This window comes from Oryx dammah, unplaced genomic scaffold, assembly GCF_014754425.2.
Source record: "Oryx dammah isolate SB20612 unplaced genomic scaffold, SCBI_Odam_1.1 HiC_scaffold_1, whole genome shotgun sequence".
NCBI lineage: Eukaryota > Metazoa > Chordata > Mammalia > Artiodactyla > Bovidae > Oryx > Oryx dammah.
This window is the reverse complement of record NW_024070185.1, coordinates 46,064,359-46,085,867: the sequence shown is the minus strand read 5'-3', so window position 1 is coordinate 46,085,867 and position 21,509 is coordinate 46,064,359. Positions and strand designations below refer to the sequence as shown.

At 41.9% G+C, this 21,509-nt stretch overlaps 1 protein-coding gene across 6 annotated transcripts in view; it reads left to right on the top strand.

Moving 5' to 3' along the window:
- Window positions 1-21,509, top strand: part of TRPM3 (transient receptor potential cation channel subfamily M member 3) — a 614,509-nt gene that overhangs the window by 514,651 nt on the left and 78,349 nt on the right. For 4 of the 6 annotated variants that reach the window (XM_040251668.1, XM_040251523.1, XM_040251728.1 and 1 more), the window contains 8 exons: window positions 3,197-3,232; window positions 3,391-3,531; window positions 4,879-4,908; window positions 5,701-5,990; window positions 6,619-6,847; window positions 9,127-9,294; window positions 13,998-14,138; window positions 20,616-20,744. In XM_040251668.1, coding sequence (XP_040107602.1) covers window positions 3,197-3,232; window positions 3,391-3,531; window positions 4,879-4,908; window positions 5,701-5,990; window positions 6,619-6,847; window positions 9,127-9,294; window positions 13,998-14,138; window positions 20,616-20,744 — 1,164 coding nt within the window. The remainder of the gene's footprint in view (window positions 1-3,196; window positions 3,233-3,390; window positions 3,532-4,878; window positions 4,909-5,700; window positions 5,991-6,618; window positions 6,848-9,126; window positions 9,295-13,997; window positions 14,139-20,615; window positions 20,745-21,509) is intronic. The other 2 variants (XM_040251699.1, XM_040251610.1) reach the window with 1 other exon arrangement.

Here is a 21,509-nt window from a genome sequence, read left to right as displayed (position 1 = left end):
TTTGAATCCTGTGGCTTGTTATGTGTTGCTAAGGCATGAAATGGGAAATAAGTGTTCAGGTTTTACCAGTTATCAAAGTAATTACCAAAAAGGGGGAGCAGGGAATAACAGAAACAGCAGCAGAATGAATATTACTCCAGCATATCAATTTCCTGTTTGAAAAGGAACCAAGCAAAGGAAGACTCCTCCAGAGGTTTTTGGACGTTACCTGTGGAATACAAGGTGGCATTTTTTCTACTTTTTTTTTTTTTCCAAAAAGGAAGTGGATGTTATGAGAACAACCACATCCCTACCTAACCATTTACCCTCCCTTTTCTCTAAGCCTCTATCTCTACTAACCAAATTCCAGGGATTATTGGAAACTGCATCAACTCTGCAAGCTCTGGACAGGTCTTTGCCCAGTGACCTGGCAGCAGAGATATAAGAGCAGCCTGCCAGGTAGTGATCAAACAACTGAACCTTTAGAAATAGGACCTTGAAGTAACTGTGTCCACCTCGCCTGTTTTCAGAGCGCAAACTGAACCAAGTACAGAGAGACCCCTCATTGCCTTGGGTTAGGTGACCATCGCCCTCTGGGGGTCAAACAGAATTCAGGCTGGTTCCTTTCAGGCCATCACCCAGAATAGTCACAGAAACTTTTCTCCTGCTTCAGACCAGACTGTACAAAAATCACTCTGAAATAATCAAGCTTTATATAAGAAATCTTTAGGAAAAGTATATTCCATCACCTGTTTTGGTAGTGAGTAAACCTATCAGCCCTTTATGAATTTAAATAAAATTCTGTAAAACATCACCAATGTTTATAGAATATTTGCAAAAACATGTTGCCCCTTAAAATTTTTTATTTATTTTGAATTTTACTATTATCTCTTTCCTGACAACCCACTTCTTACATCTCAAAAGCATAAATATCATCATTCAATATTGGTCTTCAGGCAATATTGATTCTTGTTCTTAGAATACAAACTAATGTTCACACATGGTTTCTCAAAAGAAAATATATAGGTAGTAGGCTCACTATGACCCACATTTTAAATTTACAAAATTGTTAGAAGGTTTAAAAATAGGCACAAATTCATAGACTCACTATGATTGTTGTTCAGTTACATTACAATAAACCTTTGTTGCGGCGGGGCAGGGGGCAGGGCGGGGAGAGGTCCTGAAGCCTGGCACTTGGGCATTACAGACCATAAAGGACATGGAGTTCAGCCCCTTTTACTGGGAAGAAAACTGAGGCCTTGAGGGAAAGTGGATGATTTGTGAAGGATGGACAGAATCCAGAGCAGTTGACATGCAGCTAGTGCTCTTTCCCCTGCCGGCCTCACAGTGCCAAGGAAAATAGCACAGATGGGGTGAGCCTCCTCTGCAAGTGACCCTTGTAGGAGCCAAATGCACAGGAGATGAGGCTGACCCACACGCCCAAAGCAGCTCTGGGCCACTGCTAATAATAGCCTCACATGACTGTCCAGTAAGAGCCAGACAATATGGAAACTGCAGTCTTGTTAACCTGCCCAAAATAATGGAGAAAAAGGGTTGCACAGGTAATATTCTTAAATTCAGTTTAGCACTTATGGAAAGGACAATACATGAAAAGTTACTATCTTAAATCTTTCTCTAAGTTCTGTTTTAAAGGAACCGGATGATTTGGTCTTTCTTGATAGCCTGAGGATAGCTAGAGCTTTCCCACCCAGGAATGACTGGGTGGGAATGTTACTGAGAATATAATACTGAAGAACCCCAAATTGAGACTTGATCCCAAATACATTGATTAATTTCAATGTTTTACTTATTCACGTTTTTACCCCTCCTCCCCAAAAATATCTTGAATGCCTACCATACACCAGGCACTGGGAATGTGAAGATAAATAAGACAATTAAAAATAGGAAGTTGTAAGTTTGATGGTAGGATACAGTTGGCCACCTCCGATTCTGAATCCCTTTCAGATGATTGCTCTTGCCCATAGGAAAGCTCAGTAAGGATAACTGAGACCCACCTTCATAAGCTAATTTCCTAGTGACAATGGTTCTCTTCGTACACTTTGAATTTCCCAGTGCTGCTGTGTAACCCCATCTGAACTTCCTGTAGTAGACTCAGAATCGCCTGGACAGCTCATAAAGTGCATAGCATCTCATACTTGAAGCAAGACAGGGTCCAGACCTTTGCAGTGTCCCATCTCCCTGGTGGTTCAGCTGCCACAAGGCTGGAAAACCACCACTGCCGTGAGCTATTTCCATGAAGTAGCAGGCATTTCACAGAGCATCCTGAATGGATCCTCCATTAAAGACAAATCCCAAAGTGGATGCAGTCCTCCGGCCCCTCCAAAATAAATCTAAGAATACAGCGTGCCAGGCTTCCTACACACGTGGTACCTCTACCATTCATGGTACAGAGCATACTTCTGTACCAGGGAACTTAAACCTTTCAGATAGTGAGATTTGATCAGCTGTACCCTTGGGAACTCACCGTGAGCTCAGAATTTCCCACAAATAGCTAATTCTTCCATCACCTAACAAAGCAAAGATTTTCCTCAGGCTACACAGAAGTCCCTTTTGAAGTAGAAGCCAATAATGAGGAGATAATAATAATAACTCTTCTGTTTTTGCATCTATATGTACAACATTAAACTTACACCATAGCTCTAGATCTTTAAGAAGCACTATTCTCTGAAAGAAAATATGAAAAACCTCTTTAATTTTGGAGAAATATTCTATTGATAAAACTTCTCTTATTTCACCCCTCCTTCTTCTTAAAACACAAGTGATATTCATAAAAGTCTTTGTCATGACATCCATCATGCACTCCTTTTATTAAAAAGGTGCCAATTTTTAAAAAATTGTCAATAGAAGTTTTGTATAAAGGATATTCAAGCTCTCAGCATATTTCACCTGATGCAGTCCCTGGTAATAACAACTACTTTCTGGAAGGAGTCTTCACTTAGTGAGCGTGAAGAAATAAATGGTCTGCAAGAGGCCGGTAACAGGCCTGGGTCTGAGGCAGAGCAGTGAGGAGGTCTGGGGCAGCATCTGGGAGCCTAGTTCCTTAGTGGCTGGGAGTGGTAGAATTTGCCATTTGTGTTTCTTTCTGCTACACTGGTGTTTTTTTCTCCCCAGCTGAAGACTTGAATAAATATTTTGATTTTCTGTTATTGCCGACGATTACTGCATCTTCTTATTTAACTTATGTCTTCTTTCCAAGCGAGAATATCCAGGTTTCGGTTGGATCTATTTTAAGGTGAATTGATTAACCAGCATAATAATACATTCATATGTTTCTTTTAAATTATTATTACTATTATTTTAGTCTAAAATAGTTACAGAACACACGGAGTAGAATCCCTAGTAAACCCCACTGTCTCTCGGATGTGTGTGTGTTCCGTTCTTCCCTGGTAGGGGAACCTGCCCCCAGACTACAGAATCAGCCTGATCGATATTGGCCTGGTGATCGAGTACCTGATGGGAGGGGCTTATCGCTGCAACTACACGCGCAAGCGCTTCCGGACGCTCTACCACAATCTCTTTGGCCCAAAGAGGGTGAGGCTGGCTGCAATTCCATTTCCTCGATTCCGGGGAGGTCTAGGGTGCAGTAGATTTGGAGTGTGGCTGCTTCCTTGTCTGCGAGGGGGAAATCAAATGAGAAGGCAGCTGTCCTGCCTCTTCTTCCCTCTGTCATCAAATCTGTTTAAAAAAGAAAAAGAAAAAAAAAAAGTACTGTTACATTCTTTCTTTTCCTTACTAGATCCAATTCAAATCAGAAACTGGCATTGAAAGTGAACCTTTTTTAGCTTTTATACATGCTGTGAATTGAGATGACATGCTCAACTTCTAAATAAGTCTTTTGGTACATTAAAAAAGTAATTTTTTCATTTTAAAAAGTAAACAATGACCAGAGAATAGTAATATATTCAAATAATCAAATGGTAAAGAATCCGTATGCAATGTGGGAGACCTGGACTCGATCCCTGGGTTGGGAAGATCCCCTGGAGAGGGGCACGGCAACCCACTCCAGTATTCTTGCCTGCAGAATCCTCATGGACAGAGGAGCCTGGCGGGCTACAGTCCATGGGGTCACAAAGAGTCGGATACAACTGAGTGACTAAGCACAGCACACAGCACAATCTTACCTACTTTATCAGTGTTCAAGATTTTTGGTCTTGAGATCTATCTACACCTTTAAAATTATTGAGGACTCCCCTCAGTGCTTTCTATCTATATGAGTTCCATTTAGCTCTATAATTTGCTGAGATGCCTTCTCTTCCATCTTGCCTGCACCTGTTTTGCACATTCCCAGTGTGGCCAGTGGTGCTGCTATGTGTGCTTACACTTTCCATGCCACTGAGTGCCCTTTGACCTCAACAAATGTCCCTCTGGCCCCATTCACCCTTGCTCTACTGGTCAGCAGCAAAGAGAGATAGCCAGCATGAACCATCTCAACATATAGTATTTCTGAATGATACCCCAAGTCTCCATATTACAGCGGACTCTCAGAGGTTTGAGGAACACCTCATCGTTTGATTGAATGTCTCATTGTTCACTCAAGTGCTTGATGTCTAGGAGATGTGGACCAAGCAGGATGGTTTTAGAAAGATGGGAAAAATCTTGGTCTATAAAAGAGATTATAAACCTGCAGGGTCTACCCTTTGGGCAATCTCATTATACCTCTCTAGTTTCCTAATTCCTGTAATTCACCAAAGTCACTAAATTTGTATTTCTCTTAGAATTTCCATAAAGAGCTCCCCCCTGTGGTGTTTTATTTAGTGAAATGAATAAATGCTATATGATACAATAGATTTGTTCCATTACCTGTTCAAGATACATTAGGATTCTTTTCCTACCTCTATAAAGAAAGATCTAACTTTGTGCATAAAATTTTTTTAACAGCCCAAAGCCTTGAAACTGTTGGGAATGGAGGTAGGTGTTTGTTCAAATTATTAGTGTCAATTATTTATTCTGTTTATTACATGTTTTAAATATATATATAAGTTCATTCCAGTGGTAGGACTTAGTACATGATTCTGAAATAAGGAAGTGACATTTTTCCCAGTGACAAGGGGGTAGGTCACAGTAGCTTTGAAAATTCTATCATGAGGTTATATTAGCATTGGAAACAAAAGTAAATCATATTTGAAATACTAACTTGAAAACCAAGAAAGCATATAGGTTCCAGTAAGTGAAATCTACTCATGGGTAGATTACAAATGGCAACAGACCCAAAGGCCAGAAATTCTTCACAAATGCATCTAATGAAATATACAGAAACTTGAGATAGAGTATCTGTCTCCCATCTTCTGTTCATGTGGTTATTATCCTATATCCAATTGCAAGTATAGGATGTCCTCGTCCTTTCAGCAGAAAGGGTAATGCTGTCCATCATGAGGTACAAATGATCCTACCCGTAGAGGAAAAGAATAGATGAAAATTTTGTTTTGTTTTGTTTTTTAAGTCCATTGAAAAAGACCTGTTTAAAATTAAAGTCTAACACTGACATGTTCTCATAGGACTGTGCTTCTGCATTTACTATAGCTTGTTTTAAAGTTAGGCATGCATGAACTTGTGAGTTCTTTTAGAATAGAAGCTAGGATCGTTCATTTCTTTCTGTATCTATCCCAGGGCTGGGCTAGAAGTAGATACACAGGAACTATTTACTGAATTGATTGGATTCATCTCTAACTTCATCTCTATGTTTTTTCCCTAAAATTACAGGATGATGTTCCCTTGAGGCGAGGAAGAAAGACAACCAAGAAGCGTGAAGAAGAGGTGGACATTGACTTGGATGACCCCGAGATCAACCACTTCCCTTTCCCTTTTCATGAGCTGATGGTGTGGGCCGTCCTGATGAAGCGGCAGAAGATGGCCCTGTTCTTCTGGCAGCATGGCGAGGAGGCCATGGCCAAGGCCCTGGTGGCCTGCAAGCTCTGCAAAGCCATGGCCCATGAGGCTTCTGAGAACGACATGGTAGATGACATCTCTCAGGAGCTAAACCACAACTCCAGGTTGGACAGTCCAGCAAATGGGGTGGTCAGGGGAAGAGAAGGGAAGATGGGGCCCAAATACTGGTAGTCTGAGCTACCCGGTACTTTAAGAGGAGGCAGTATGAACCCAATGGTGCACACAGAAGAGGGACACAGACAATTAACATCTATGGTACACAGTGCTAGACACAGAGGTACACACAGATGCATAGATTTCGTTTCACCCTTTCAACCGCCCCAAGAGGTACGTCCCCTTGAAATACATACTTTACACCTACAGAAAATGAGACTGAGAATTTATGTAACTCGTCCAAGATCACACACTTGTGGTTGACAAGGCTTAACTGAACGGAGGTCTGTTGCATTTAAGAAGATACACTGTACTCTGATTTGTGAATCTGCCTCACCCATCCGTATCCCTTGAATTTGGGGCCCTGAGTGCAGGGATCATGACTAATTTGGCTTACACCCCCATTTCTAAACTCCATATCTGTCGCACAGTAGACGCTTAATGGTGTTGGCTGGGTGAATGAATGGACCAGACCCCATAAGGAACGAAACCACACATGGCTTGGTCATTGGGTTGCCACGTTCAGCATCTAGGTCTCCAAGATCGCCAAAAGACAGCTCCTCATGTTCTCTCTTTCAGGGACTTTGGCCAGCTGGCCGTGGAGCTCCTGGACCAGTCCTACAAGCAGGATGAGCAGCTGGCCATGAAACTGCTGACGTATGAACTGAAGAACTGGAGCAATGCCACGTGCCTGCAGCTTGCGGTCGCTGCCAAACACCGTGACTTCATTGCACACACGTGCAGCCAGATGCTGCTCACAGACATGTGGATGGGTCGGCTCCGGATGCGCAAGAACTCAGGCCTCAAGGTCAGTGCTCCCAGAAAGCTCTGTCGGCTATGAGGCCCAGGGGTTGGTGGGAGTTTTCCAAGCCAAATCTGCAGTGGTAGTAGGCATCCTCTTAACTCAGGAGGGGACTTCTAAGCCCCAGCTATGCATCAGAATCTTCTGTATAATGGGGCTTTTGTAAAATATGGAAACGAGGGCCAACCCCAAATTCTGCTAAATCAGAACATCTAGGCAGGACTTCCTGCCAGTCCAGTGGTTAGGACTCCATGCTTCCACTGCAGGGGGCACAGGTTTGATCCCTTGTCGGAAAACTAAGATCCCACCTGCCATGTGGCCAGACCAAGAGGGGAAAAGCAAAAAAAAGAGCCTCTAGAGATGGTATGCATAGACAGTAATATTTCTCAGAAGACCCAAAGGTGACAGTCACGCACCGGTACCATAGAAGGTATCATTTGCTCTGTCACAAGCCATGGAGACACTCACCTAGACAACCTTTTACCTCCATGCAAGCCTGAACACCTTGGCCCTCCCTCGGCACCATGTCATAAAAAGACACTGGCTCCTATCAGCTAAACTTAAGACATTTTTTAAATGAAATAAAAATGAAATAGATTTATATGTAAAGATGTTGCCAGATAATCCTGATCTATTCTTCAGTGAAGAAAAACAAAGCTGCAGACCAATATGTAGCCTGAGACCATATTTTGTTGTTTTTTAAAGTGCATATACATGTATAGTTCTATCCATATAACTTCATATTTTTAAAACACAAAAAGGATACACAGTAAACTTTTTGTAGTGTATATCCCTGGGGTTGAAAATACAAGAAATAGGATAATCAATGGCTTTTGATTTTTTTGTTTTCTTCTGTGTTTTACAAGGAAAACATTAAACTGAAAAGTTTTTTAAAAGACAAAATGGGGAAAGGAAGAGATTGAAGAATGTTTAAAAATGTTTTACTTGTTTAGTTTGTAGCTGTTGCAGCTGAAACCAGCCAGGCTTATAGTTACCTAGAACAACCTGATCTAGAGGACTCTGAGGTCAGCCCAAAACAAAAGGGCCACCAAACCAGAGCAATCTGCTGAGGCCACTCTGATAGAACCAGCACCTCTCCCCTACTCCACTCTGTCTGTGGGATCTTGGCCCAGAGTCACAGAAGGGTTCCATGAAGTGGGTCATGGGCATTCCAGCACCACACCACAAACAATGCCAAAACTGGCTCTCAGCTCTGAGGACAGGGTGTCGTGTCCCCTGAAGGCTGCCAGGCCTGCCATCTGAGCCTTCCCAGGCCTGCCAGGCACCCTGAGGCCGGGTCACCACTTTCCCCTTTCCCTTAGCTGCTCTCAGCTCCCTGGGCACTGAAGCACAGGCTGTCCTTGCCTCCTTACTTGAGGATCATTTTTACTTGTCCTTCATGACCTCTCTTAGCCCATCATGTAGGTACACTTTCTTCAAGGAGGGTTGAACTCAGAAGCTTGTACCTAAACCATTCTGGGATTGAGGGAAGAGATGGGAGAAGATTTAGGGAGCACAAATCAGGTGTCCGAAACTTGGTCCCAGGAAACAATAAGGTTCTGGATCTCTCATGTGGTTGGTAGTGAAACACAGTGCTGGGCCTCCTGGGGCATGGTGCAGGGGGCTTCCAATAGTGATACAGAGCCCGTGTATGTATGTATGTATGTGTGTGTGTGTGTGTGTGTGTGTGTGTGTGTGTGTGTGTTTCTGCTGGTTAATACAAAATGCTGAGGGATGCTAAAATGAATAACATGTTTTCTTACACAGATTTTCTTGAGGTCAGTTTAGGACAGTATTTTTTACAGAGATAACCAGATGATGCATAATCAATTCTACTTGGCATATTAGTAAATAAATGCCAGTGGACATACATATGAATTGATTTCACAAAGCTAAGTGCTTTCACGCTACTAACTGGAAATCTGAATTTTTCCCTATATTTGCCTTGGGTAGGGTCTTTTTCCTCAGTTTCCTCTGTGCAAAGTAGGTATTAATTGGGTAAGATGTATTTGAGTAAGATGCTTTGTTTTGCCAAAATCAGACTGAGCTACTGTGAGTGTTAACAGTTAACAGCTCCCAGTCACGTGGGCAGAAGGAAGTCTCTTAGCATGAATGTGCTTAATTATTCAGATATTCAGTCCTCACTCTGGGCACACCCAAGACCCTTACACCCACACATGCACACAAACACAGACCCCACACCCCAGGTGTTCTAATTCTAAGCAACCAGCCTTATCTTAATCCTTTAAATGTGATTATTATTATTATCATTATTATTACTTTAGGTAATTCTGGGAATTCTACTTCCTCCTTCAATTCTCAGCTTGGAGTTCAAGAACAAAGATGACATGCCCTATATGACTCAGGCCCAGGAAATCCACCTCCAAGAGAAGGAGCAAGAAGAACCAGAGAAGCCCACGAAGGAAAAAGAAGAGGAGGACATGGAACTGACAGTAAGAAAACACTGTGCAGTTATTGTAGGAGGGGAGAACCACTAACCCACCTCTCCTGTGGGTATGACTTAAGATTTAGGAACTCTTGAGGTCACCTTCCCACCAGTTACTTCCATTTAAGTATTGAGACCAGGGTATTATAAAAGTGTCTTCTCGAGGACTTCCTTGCTAGTTCAGTGACAGGTTCAATCCCTGATTAGGGAACTAAGATCCCACATGCTGTGTGCTATGCAACCTCCCCACCCCCAGAAAAAGTGTCCTCTCTATGCACAAGTAACTAAAGGGACTAATTCTAATCCTTTGGCCAGGATAAGTGGCGCTCAACAACCCAGTGAAATTCAAAAGCAAGACACTCTGAATTTTCCAACTAGGCAATACTTTATAAACAACCAGGTGATGTGACAGTCTTAGCACATGAAGAGAAAAGAGAATCTGATTTGGGAGCAGTCGGCTCCACTGAGCTGAAACTGTTGCGCTGATCAGAAGCTGAGCCTTTATCTATCTTCGAGGTCAGGCTCACAAATGCAGGACTAATTGAATTTTGAGGTTTGTATGGAAGGCTTTTATTAGCTCTTCCTGGTATAATTATAGAGCATGGATCCTTTGTTCTGTAGGGGGATTGGGGGCAGCTGGGCATGGGACAGCTTCCCACAACTCTAACTGGAGAGCAGTGTGACTGCCACTGGATTGTATTCAAAGTCTAAAAATATCACAGGCTGTTAAAGGGACAAACAAGGCTTCAGAGCTTTGGTGACATAAGGCAACAACTCCTTAGAACTTCCTGGATATCCCCCAGCCTCCCTATCACTCTGACCAGTGACCGTGATGAGCCAGAAGTTGTTTGGGTAGAAAATAAAAACTGGTTTTGCTCAGGTGTCAAAAGGCCTTTGCATTATTATCCTAATGGGAACACCCTGTGCATTGTTTTTCCTCCAGATAAATGCCATTTTCTTCTAGCAGGTTCTTCTTAAAGATCTATTCGCAGGCACATTCCCAACCCCAAGTACCACAGTGAATAAGCATCGGGCCACAGCTTTTCACTCACTGAGTTGAAGTCCAATGTTTGCTTTCAGGTTTAGGATCCTTCTATAAATTAGTGGAGGCATCTGCTTCCCTCTATGTTAGGATCAAATGACTGTCTTCCCTAAAGATCTGACCTTAATTTTGGTCTGATTGCCTTCAAGTATAGGGAATCATATTTTAATCATTAGCAGAAACATTGGTGGTAGTAATATCGAATCTTTATTAAATACTTCAGCAGAATCCTGCCCCATCACCTACTCACAGTAGGACCTCAGGCACAGTTTCTTAACCTCTAATAGGAGAATAATAACATTATTATTATTATTAATAGCTCACAGGTACATGTAAACAATGTGAAAAGCTTACATGTAACTAATATTTACTTGTGCCTATCATGAGGTAAATGTTTGTTAATGTTGTTATAATGGTGTTAAATGCTTTACTTACACTTACTCATGGAATCCTCAAAGCAAGTTCACAAGGTAGGTACTATTGTTATACCATTTTACAGATGAGGAAGCTGAGATTCAAGATAGGTTAAGTGGCCCAAGGTTATCCACCTAATTAGTTCCAAGTTAGTTTGACATGGCCTTGACTTTGGCGTACATCTTAGGAGGGCTCAAAGTAGGAAACTAGGAAGGTAGTCAGAAGCTAAAGCAGTATTTTTTCTGGATGGGTCTCAAGGAGGAAAACACTCATTCAGAGTATTGAGGATCTGATGTTTCAAGAAGCCACAATGAAAGGTGCATCTCTGGACTGAAAGCAAATTTTGCTTCCCAGAGAATAGCCCCTGCTGTTGCCTACTGAGAACCCAAGGAGAAGACACCACAGTAGCATTAATGCCTGAGCTGATTCTCCACAGGCTAAAACAGCAGGGAGAATGAAAGGGAGGCAGGGACTAGTGGGCTGGCAAAATCAGAGTTGGATAGCACCTTTTCTTAGTGTGGTGCTTCTTTAGACCCTAATGACAAGTTCTGTTACTGCTGGACAACTGGTCTCAGCTCACTCTGAACAGAATTGGAAAATGCAACTTGTTGACAACTCTATTCCCTTCATAGGACTGATATCTGAGCTTCTGTGTTAAACCGATATATCCTCTCTTGGAATAGAACATTTTCCCTTGGCCCTTCCAAAGTTGTACATGAAATATCAGCCTCAGTTTGCCTCAGCTTAGTAGCCTTCAATAGCTTAGTTCACCTCAAAGGATCTTTCCCAGACTTGACATCTGTGTCCAGCCAGCAAAGATTCTGAAATCCGTGTTGTGCAGTCTTGTCTGTATTCGACCCTGTTGCAATCTGCTTTAAGAAATGTAGCCAAAGGAAATGTTTGACTACTGGAAAAAGAAATCAACAAAATCAGCAAGTTAAGCTGCTTAGGCTGGAATTAATGAAATGCCAAAAGTGCTTTACTTAAACCGTGAAGGAAAAGCCTCTTAGAAATGCACTCACTTTGAAATATTTTTTTAGTATTTAAGGCAAAATAGATTGTTCTGTTTTTCTTTTTGTTTTATCTGCCTTGCCAGGTAAGTGTCTTGAGTTTTGCCTAATAAAATCTCAATACATCCAGAGACCAAGGGCTTTGTTGTAACTGTTGAAAAAGCCACGGTCCCTCAAGTTTACCCCAAGATGCTATTCTCTGAGATGCCTAAAACCCTCCAGGCTGCCTTTACTCTCATCTAAGTGTCTACCAAAATGTATTTTGACCCTGTATTTTTGAGCATATAAACAAATAGAAGTAGGATAGTTGTGTTACATAGACTATAAATTATAGAAGGCAAATATCATGTACTTTTAGAGTTTCTTGAGGTTAATGATTGATATTTGTAGAACCCTATTGCTGTCTGGTATTTATCATGAAGATTGATTCAGCTCACTGATCAAAATAAATACTTAGATAGGCCATAGTATGGAGTCTTATTTATTCATTAGTTCAAGGTATTTTTCCAGCCAGAGGGTCAATAAAGGAATAGAAATTACCCTCTCCTGTAATTCTCTGGTTACAGGTAAATCATTTGTGATTGTTACATATTTAAGTAAAGTGAATAGTTGAGGTAATGACAGAAAATCATTTGTGATTGTTACATATTTAAGTAAAGTGAATAGTTGAGGTAATGACAGAAATAGTTGAAACTAATATTTCATATTGTGGGTAAGGTGGTTTGAAGCCAGAACCACCTATTGGTTGTCTCTGTTACCAACTTCAGGGTAAATTATTTTGGTGATTAGATCTTCAACCATAAACCCTTATTCCTAGTACTTTTTCTTCTCCCAAGCCCTTGTCAGTCTCTGAGTAGTTGTAAGATTCTACCCTGTTCTCACACTTAATAAAAATTTCCTTTGCCAAACATTGTAGAACTAACCTTGCTTAGAACAGCATAGAAAGAATTAAAGCCAAGAAATTATAGTGTAATAGACCCCTAATATCACACTTTTTTTCTGGTGAGAGATCCCAACTAAATCATTTCAGTCAAGAGAATCTGAGAAAGTCTTAATTCACTTTAAAGACCAGCTAATATTTGCTGGGGCTTCCCTGATGGCTCAGTGGTAAAGAATCTGCCTGCCAATGCAAGACATGTGGATTCGATCCCCGGGTAGAGAAGGTCCCCTGGAGAAGGGAGTAACCACCCACTCCAGTATTTTTGCCTGGGAAATCCCATGGACAGAGGAACCTGGCCAGGCTACAGTCCATGGGGTCGCAAAAAAGTCAGACATGTCTTAGCAACTAAACAACAACAATATTTACTGAGCACTTATTAAATGCCAGATGCTGATTGATTTGTAGACCAACCCTCTATCAGATGCTACTACTACCCTTATTTTACAGTTAAAGAAACTAAATCTCAGAGAGGTTAAAATAATTTGCCCAATGTGCCACAGATGCTAAATGTCCAGATTAGGACCACCCTTCTTTCTGAATGTCTGCCTTTTTTCAAGTTCTGCCTTTTTTGTGACGTTTAATCACTGTTGTTCCTGCTGCTGTCAATAGTGAGAAGGAAATAATTGATTTAAGGAAATCTGCAACAACTTAAAAATGAGGTCCTTCTCAAGTCAGGCCTGACTTCTAGTCCCGCCTGGTTGACTCTCCCATGCAGAGGAATGTAGTGTGCCCAGGAATCACCAAACTAAGGCTTCACAGGGTTTGAAATCAGGAAGCCAAGGTATATACCTAAAAGTTGAGTAGATGCTCATAACCTAAGCTCAGGCACTTCAGATAACTAAAGCTCTTGAATATCCATAGCCTTTGTACAAATAAGGCATTACTAGTCTAAGGTATCCTTAAGAGCCATTAGCATGAGTAGAGAACCCAGACCTGCCTGTCTCATGATAAAGTGAAAAAAGGGGTTGGGAAGAATGAGAGGTTCCTGGTCTTTCCAGGTTATGCTCTTTCTGTCTCTCAGAACTTTGGGTATCTTCCAACACCTCATCTTCCAGAGGTTCCAGGGAGGAAGAGACGAGGACAATGAAGAAGTATCCCTAAGGCCTTGAATCCCAGGCAAAGGATATACAGATTCCATGTATAATGCAGACACACACCTAGAGAAGCACAATCTCCAACCTCTGAGGACCCTGAACAAAGCTCTCAGGTTCTGGGAACACACTTGCCGATCTGTACAATGAGCATGTTGAACTGCCTGCTCTCCAGAACCCTGCTGTGATGCTATGGGTCCTCTTCCACCGTAGGCGATGTTGGGAAGAAACAACGGGGAGTCCTCCAGGAAGAAGGATGAAGAAGAAGTTCAGAGCAGACACCGGTTAATCCCCCTGGGCAGAAAAATCTATGAATTCTACAATGCACCCATTGTGAAGTTCTGGTTCTACACTGTAAGCATCTTTCCTTTTCTTCTTTTTAATGGATGGCCACAAAGAGCCAGAGTCAGTTTCTCATGCACCTGGGTGGTTTCTTCTGCGAGTCATAATATAAGGACCACACAGGCAGGAATAACAGTTCTAAGACCTTGCTTTTTCCTATAGCTTTGCAAGATTTGTGGAGCTTGTGAGGCAGCTTCCACAGTTTCTACATTTCTCCTCCTTGCAGAAAATAAAGGAAATGGTAAAAGAGCTAACAGAAATAGAAATGAGATGAATATGAGTCAAGTCTAGAAGGGAAATAGAGGTCCTTTTACAAAATGCTTCCATGTTCTGGATGGATGAGTGCTGGCTCAGAGTTGTCTATTTTAGATGTCAATCCTGGTTTTAGGGCAACTGTTGGTGGGCTGAGCAGAGTGTTAGAAGGAAAACCACTAAAGATGGGGATCAGAAGTGTGTGATTACTCCCAATATAATACGTCATCAAACAACCTTTATTGCTCTGACGCAAGCAACATGCAAACAAAACAGCAAAAAACATGTAAAGAAACCTACAATCACAGCAAATACTGTCCAGTAAGCATACCCTGCAAATATTTTCTGCCCACAAAATGAAAGATTATCCTTAAAATAGCCTCCTGATAGGGGAGAGATGGCCTGACTGCTAGTTTTCTGCCTCTGTTTTTCATGATATTTCAAGCTTAAGGTGAGTCTGACCCAGGCCATTTCTGCTGCTCTCCAGCCACTGTGGAGTGGTGCCGGATGAAAAGCAGTGCATCTGCACTTTTGGCCTTTCTCACAACCAGCTACACACCAGCCACTTGAGTCAGCAGCAGGATAATCCGAGTCTGAGGCCGGGATGACGCAAATAACTAGATGAGGTCCTTTTTGTGTGGTCCTGTGTGCTGACACTCAGTGATGACTTTAAGCCAGGCTTTCCCAACCTCATCACTATTGACATTTGGGGCAGAATAATTCTTTGTTAAGGAGGGCTGCCCTGCGCATTGTAACATGCACAGCAGCATCCTAGCCTCTGTCCACTAGGTGCCAGTAGCAGTCTCCAACCCTAAATGTAATAAACATACTGTCTGAGACACTGCCAGATGTCTCTTCTCGGGGTAAACGGCACATGTTGAAAATCACTGCTTTAAAGCATAGCCTTAAAAGAGGATGAGAAATTATCAAAATATAAATAAAGTAAAAAGAAGTAAAATTTTTAATTTGTTAACATTAAAAAAAGAAAAATATTCCCCCCCCCCAAAATAACTAAGGGATGCAAAAATCATTTCTATTTATATATTGCATGCAGATATTTGTTGTTTTCTGACAACCAGTGGCAAGCATGGACTTTGGAGTCAGACAGCCTAAGTAGAAATCCTGTCTGGGCCTCTTTATTATCGTGTGACCTTAAGCAATTTACTTTAACACTCTGTTCCCAATTTTCTTAAGATGAGGATAATAATAGTACCTGCTTTATAAGGATTGGTAAAGATTAAATGTGTTAAAATATGTAAAGCACTTAGAACAGTGCCTGGAACACATTAAGCATAATTAAATGTAACTTGTTATTCCTAGGCTAGACCAATTGCAGAGCAATAATGCTTTATTCATCCATCCACTCAACTATGATAGACTATCATTTATTGAACACCTACTATGAGGCACTCTGCTAGGTGCTCTATATATACTTTTCCTAAACTAACAGTTTTATCAAGATAATATTTTTTATTGTATTTTATGCCCAGGTCTGCCCTTTCTCTTATATTATTAGACTGCTTTAATTGTCTCAGCCTAGGTCAGAATTTGGCAAACCACAGCTCATGGGTCAAATCCAGCTCACTGCCCATTATTATGGCCCGTGAGCTAAGAGTGTTTTTTACATTTTTAAAGAGTTGAAATAAAACCAACTGAAGATGAATTTGTCACACATGAAATTCACATGTAAATCATATGTCCACAGATAAAGTTTTTCAGGGACACAACCCAACCCATTAATTTACCTATAATCTGGCTACTTTTATGCTCCAACTGTTGAGTTGGTCACTTGCAATAGAGACCATTTGACCCACAAAAACCTTAAACTATCTTAACTATCTGGTCCTTTAAAGAAAATGTTTACAGATTCCTTTTCTAGAGCATAAAAGAAGCCAATAGAAGTAGTAGTTTCAGGAATTATCTATCACCTGTATAAACAGAGTATGTGATTCTTTTATCCTTCTGAGTCATCTTTTTTTTTTCTTGTGTTCTGTATTAATTTTACTTCCTTGATTTTTCTAGTTCCCTTCACGTAGCTGAGGCAGTTTGTTAGCCACGAATATTTTTAGATCACAAATGCCCTGGCAATGGTTTTGAGCCTTAGCCATATACTGGAATCACCTGGAGTGCTAAGAAAAAAAACACCTGGGTTCTATTTAATCTATATTTTAAAAGATTCATGGGTTCTTTTTCCTGGAGATTCTAATGTTGTTGGTCTGGGGCACAGCCTAGACATCAGGATATTTCAAAGCTCCCAAGTGGTTGTAATGAGTAGCCAGGGATGAGAACCATTACTCTAGACAAAGGGCTGAGTTTTCAGCCTGGTATTTCTAAAACTTCCATGATGATAAAGGATTGTGTTAGAAATGCAAATTTCTGACCCTGTCATAGCCCCACTAAATGAATCTCCAGGGAGGAGCCTGAGAGGCTAGTTAAAGTTCTCAGGTGAGTCTTGCAGTCTGGGAAGCATAGGGCACACTGCTTTCCTTGTACAATATACTGCAGGTTGTGGGGCTGCCTCTTTGAGAAGGAGAGGAGGGCATGTGTCCAGCTCCTTTCTTCATGGCCGACTGGATTACTCTCCACACACCCCTTAGACCGATGCTCCAGTTATGTCCAATTGTGTTTCCACAATGAGTTCCAGAAATCCACGTGCACTGACAAAGCCCAGGCCTCAAGGAAGTAAATGGAGATGTGGAGTGTCAGTCTTTAAAATCCCCAGAGATGCTGACCAGTAAAATGCAGCTTTAAATCAAAGGGCCCATTTGCTTTTGTTTCTTGTCCGTAAGAGTTGTTCCCACCCCAATTTCCAAAAGTATCCTATTCTACATTCCCAAGGTTCTGAAAGGTAAGGCACACCTCACTTCCACATAACGTGAGTTCCCTGTCTTAGCAAGTTTCCAGAGAGCAGGTTGAGTCCTCTTCTGTTCCAGCTGGCTCCCAGACTGGCTTGTGTGAGAGCCTGTTCCTAGGGCCCAGTTGGAGAGGACACCAGTTCAAGGTACCAGTGGTGCCAGGTCAGAGGGCACCACTGTGCTCTGGGCTTTTCGAGCAGGAGCAGACTCCTTCATCTGCCGACAGCATGCAGCCCTTCCACACTCTTGTGGCAGTAGGAAAAGGCCCAGGAAGAAGTGAGGAATGGCCAAGCCCCACCAGGGACCCCCAGGCAGCTTCAACAGGCTTTGGTTGCTTACTTTTCATACTTTAGGAGTCATGCATCTTGGTTAATGGAAATTTTATAAAAATACATAAGTAAATAAACAGATTCTAAAAGGATTCCCACTAACCTAAGAATCATAAGGTTATGTTTCTTTTCAAAATTATGGAATTCTACCCACAGCCTGTTAAAGCTTATAGGATATATACAAGTATGTATATATATGAATATATATTCACACATACACCCACAACCATTAAACCATGTCCTCTTAGGGTAATGTGCAGCAAGGCCCCATGAATGTTAGCAAGTTCTAAGATTAGGTTGTTTCTAAGACAGCAGCCAGTCCTCTATTGTACCATTGAAACATGTTTAAAGCCCTATTTTTGGAAGTCCATATTTTGAGAGTTGTCCCCAAATAGTATATTGTAGCTTGATAATGGAAAGGAAAGCATTGTAGAGTAGTTATGATTTTAAAAATAGACAGGAGCTAAAAGAGAAGGTCCTGGAAGAAGCATAAGCAATGAGGTCAATTTAAAAAAGAAAAAAGAACAGAGGTATGAATAATGAACAGGGGTAAAAAGGAAAGACTGAGGTAAGCAGAGGTAGAAGAATAGAAGATTCTTGAAAATAGAGGTGTATAATAATGTTAGCCACCATTCACTGGGCTGTGTCAGGAGAGAGATGCATATTCCGGTCTCCCTGTCCTTCCAAAAGCTCTGCAGGGTCAGTTGCAAATATCTCCATTTCACAGAAAGAGGCCCAGGAAGGCAGAGTGATTTGCACAAAAAGATACAGCTGAGTGGAGGATTTTTAAATCCAAGTGTCACTGACTTTTCATCTACATTCCTTCCACCAAACACTAGTCGTTCTGCCAAACAGGTACACTGCACCTGTATTTACAGGACAGAGGCAGATTGAAGGAGTTATTTAAGTACTAAAATGAAGAGGTTCTGGAAGAATTGTGTGTGTGTCACTGGGCCTACTGGTGATGAGAGAAGATAATGGTTTGGAAAGTTTTGCAACGAAGTAAGTAAAATGACAAAACCTTGGCAGTTAACAAGGCCCACCAGAAGCAGTGGAATTTGATCCAACAAGGAGAAAGAAGCAACTAAAAAGAGAAGGGTTTCAGGTCAGAAGGAGGCTGAGAGTCTATTTTAGCATTTAACCATTAAAGTCCTTTCCTTGTGTTTTGTAAAATACAGAACTCACAGGGCCTAGAGAATGGATGCCAAAATATAATGGTAAACAGGAACCATATAAAACAAATTACACCTTAAACACCATCCTAAACCGTTGGATATAGGTTGAATAGACAAGATTCTTTTCAGGTGAGGTTTTCATAGTGTGCTAATGATCTCAGTGTGGGTGGGGTAGGAACTAAGGCGTGGTTATAAAGAGTGGTCCTTGGGCGGGGTGGGTGTACAGGAGCAAATCTAGGAGCTCTGCTGAGTCTTCAGCATCTGCTCAGCTTCCCTCTCACTTCATTACGTGATCTCCAACGTGTATATGCATATGCCAGCCCTTCGAGAGATGAGAAGTTAAACAGCTGTGTCTGTAAATCCATCAACATAACAAGGTCTCAGAAAATGTCTATAAGTCTTATTCAGGATCGGTGTATTCATTTGTTTTTAAAAAGGAAAGGGAAGGAAAGGAAAGAAAGAAAAAGGATGAAAAAGAAGGGGATACAAAAGAAAAAAGGGGGGAAGGAAAAAACAAAAAAGAGAAAGGGGGAAGGAAAAAAGAAAATGGGAAGAAAAAAGGAAAGGGGAGGAAGAAAAGTAAAGAGGAAGGGAAAAAAGGAAAGGCGGAAGAGAAAAAAAAGGAGGGGAAGGAAAGAAGAAAATAGGTCCATTAGTAAAGAAAGCAGTGTTTTCGAGCTCTACAGGGCTGCCCAAACCCCTGTGTCCCCAGCCAGGCTGCATGTTTTTCCACCTTCTAAGCAGCTTCCAGGGCTTCAGAATCACCCTGTACCTCCAGAATTCTCAAGGTCTCAGTCCTTTTGCCCACACCATTTCCTATTCTTTGCTAAGCTCCAAAGAGTGCAGATTTGAATTACTCAGTTCTAATCACAGCCCCTGAGGCCCCTAAAGCTAGCAAGTACAATACTCAACTTGAAGCCTCACCTAGAAAAGGCTTAGCTTCTTTGCCACTGCCCACCCTAGAATGAATTTTTTCCTCAGCCTCTTCTGTAAGAGCCTCGCCAGCCCTCGTACTCTCTACTCACTAGACATACCTAAGTCCTCCAGTGACAGTCACCAAACCTGAACCCTGAAGACTATTCCTGGGACACACTGCCACTCAGCCCGTTCCATCAGGGTTCCACCTCCAGTGTTAGTGCCTCGTGAGAATTAAATCTCACTCCAAGTCACAGTCAGCCTCACAGACTCATTCTTTCCTATAAATTGCCAGTCTTCTCTTGCTTTGTTTCAAAGAAGGAGAAACCAGGAAGGACTATCCTAGCTTGGATAGGGCAGGAAAGTCGCACCAGGGATGAAGTAAAACCCTCCCAGGGTACTGCCAAGCAAGCACATTAAGATAGAAGGGGGAAGAAAAAGTAAACACAGAAGAGAATTAAAGTGGGGCTCCAAGGCAGGCTGGGCTATTTTTATGTTGTTTTCACCAATATACAAGTGTAGCATGTGTCTGCCTTTCCTTCTTATAGACATTTAATCTACCTGGCATTCTTTAGGCAAAAATTCACTGTGCTGTCCTGGTTCAAGGACCCAAGCCTCATATCTACGCAAGAGCAGTCCCTGAGAGAGGAAGTTCCCTTTTTAGCCAAGAAGACTCCAGAAGTGGGGCAATAGCAAAAGAAAATGGTGCATCATGACACATTGGTACAAGCAGAACGTGGGGACCCGAGACACGCAAGGTTCAAAAGGAAGATTGAATTTCAGTTATTTCAAATATTGTAGTCTTTTAAAATTCTTTCGATGGTTTAGCGCCTAGAAGTTCGTTTCATCGTGAATGACCGTCCTGCTTGCTGACCTTGTCGGGTGCTGCTGCACAGTGCCCTTGCCCAGGGGCAGGGCTCCCAGGTCTTGGCAGCCAGAGCACTGTATTGTGTTTCCTTACAGCTGGCGTACATCGGATACTTGATGCTGTTCAACTATATCGTGCTAGTGAAGATGGAGCGCTGGCCTTCTACCCAGGAATGGATCGTCATTTCCTATATTTTCACCCTGGGAATAGAAAAGATGAGAGAGGTAACCACTTTCCTAAAAGAAAACAGAGGAGAAAGACAGTGGTCAGTTACCTCTGTGAATGGAGGGGAGTAAGGAAGGTTGGGGTCCAAATTAAGCCGGAAACGATTTCTCTAATGCTGCCACAGAAATGAGGGTCGTGGTTTCAACCACTGCAGACAAACCTGGGAGGCTTCAGTGTGTGTTTATCAGATTGTCACTTCACGTAAGCTTGGGATCTAATCTATATTTTCTAGAGCATCACTCTTGCCCCAAGAAACTTCCAGTTTTCTTCAACACTGTTTACACCTCTCTTTCCTCATCTTGATAAATGTGACTTTTAAATTCTTTTTCTACTTAAACTGTTTTTAATCTTTGAATTTTCCACTTTTAATTCCCATTGCAACCCCTTACTTGGGGTCTTTTTGGACCCAGTCTACCAATACCTATGATTCTGCAAATGCATTTCAGCAGCTCCAGGAAGAACTATGCCTTCGTTAATTTATTCCCTGGCTTATTCCTTCTCAACATTTATTATCCCCTTGCTGGGCAATAGCCTCTCTACCAGCCCTCGGCAAAATGAGCATATTTCTTGTCCTTCAGGTTGAGGGTATGGGTCTCTCTCTTCTCCCTCACCCCATCGCATTAAAGAAGCCATCAAAATGCCCCCCTCTTGTGACACTCGAATTCAAGGCTAATCTTGGGCCATCGGATTCAGAGCCTTTATAGTAAATGCAGTCAAGCAGTCGTCCACCAGAGGGCTCTGCAGCCCTGCCCAACAGGCTCCCA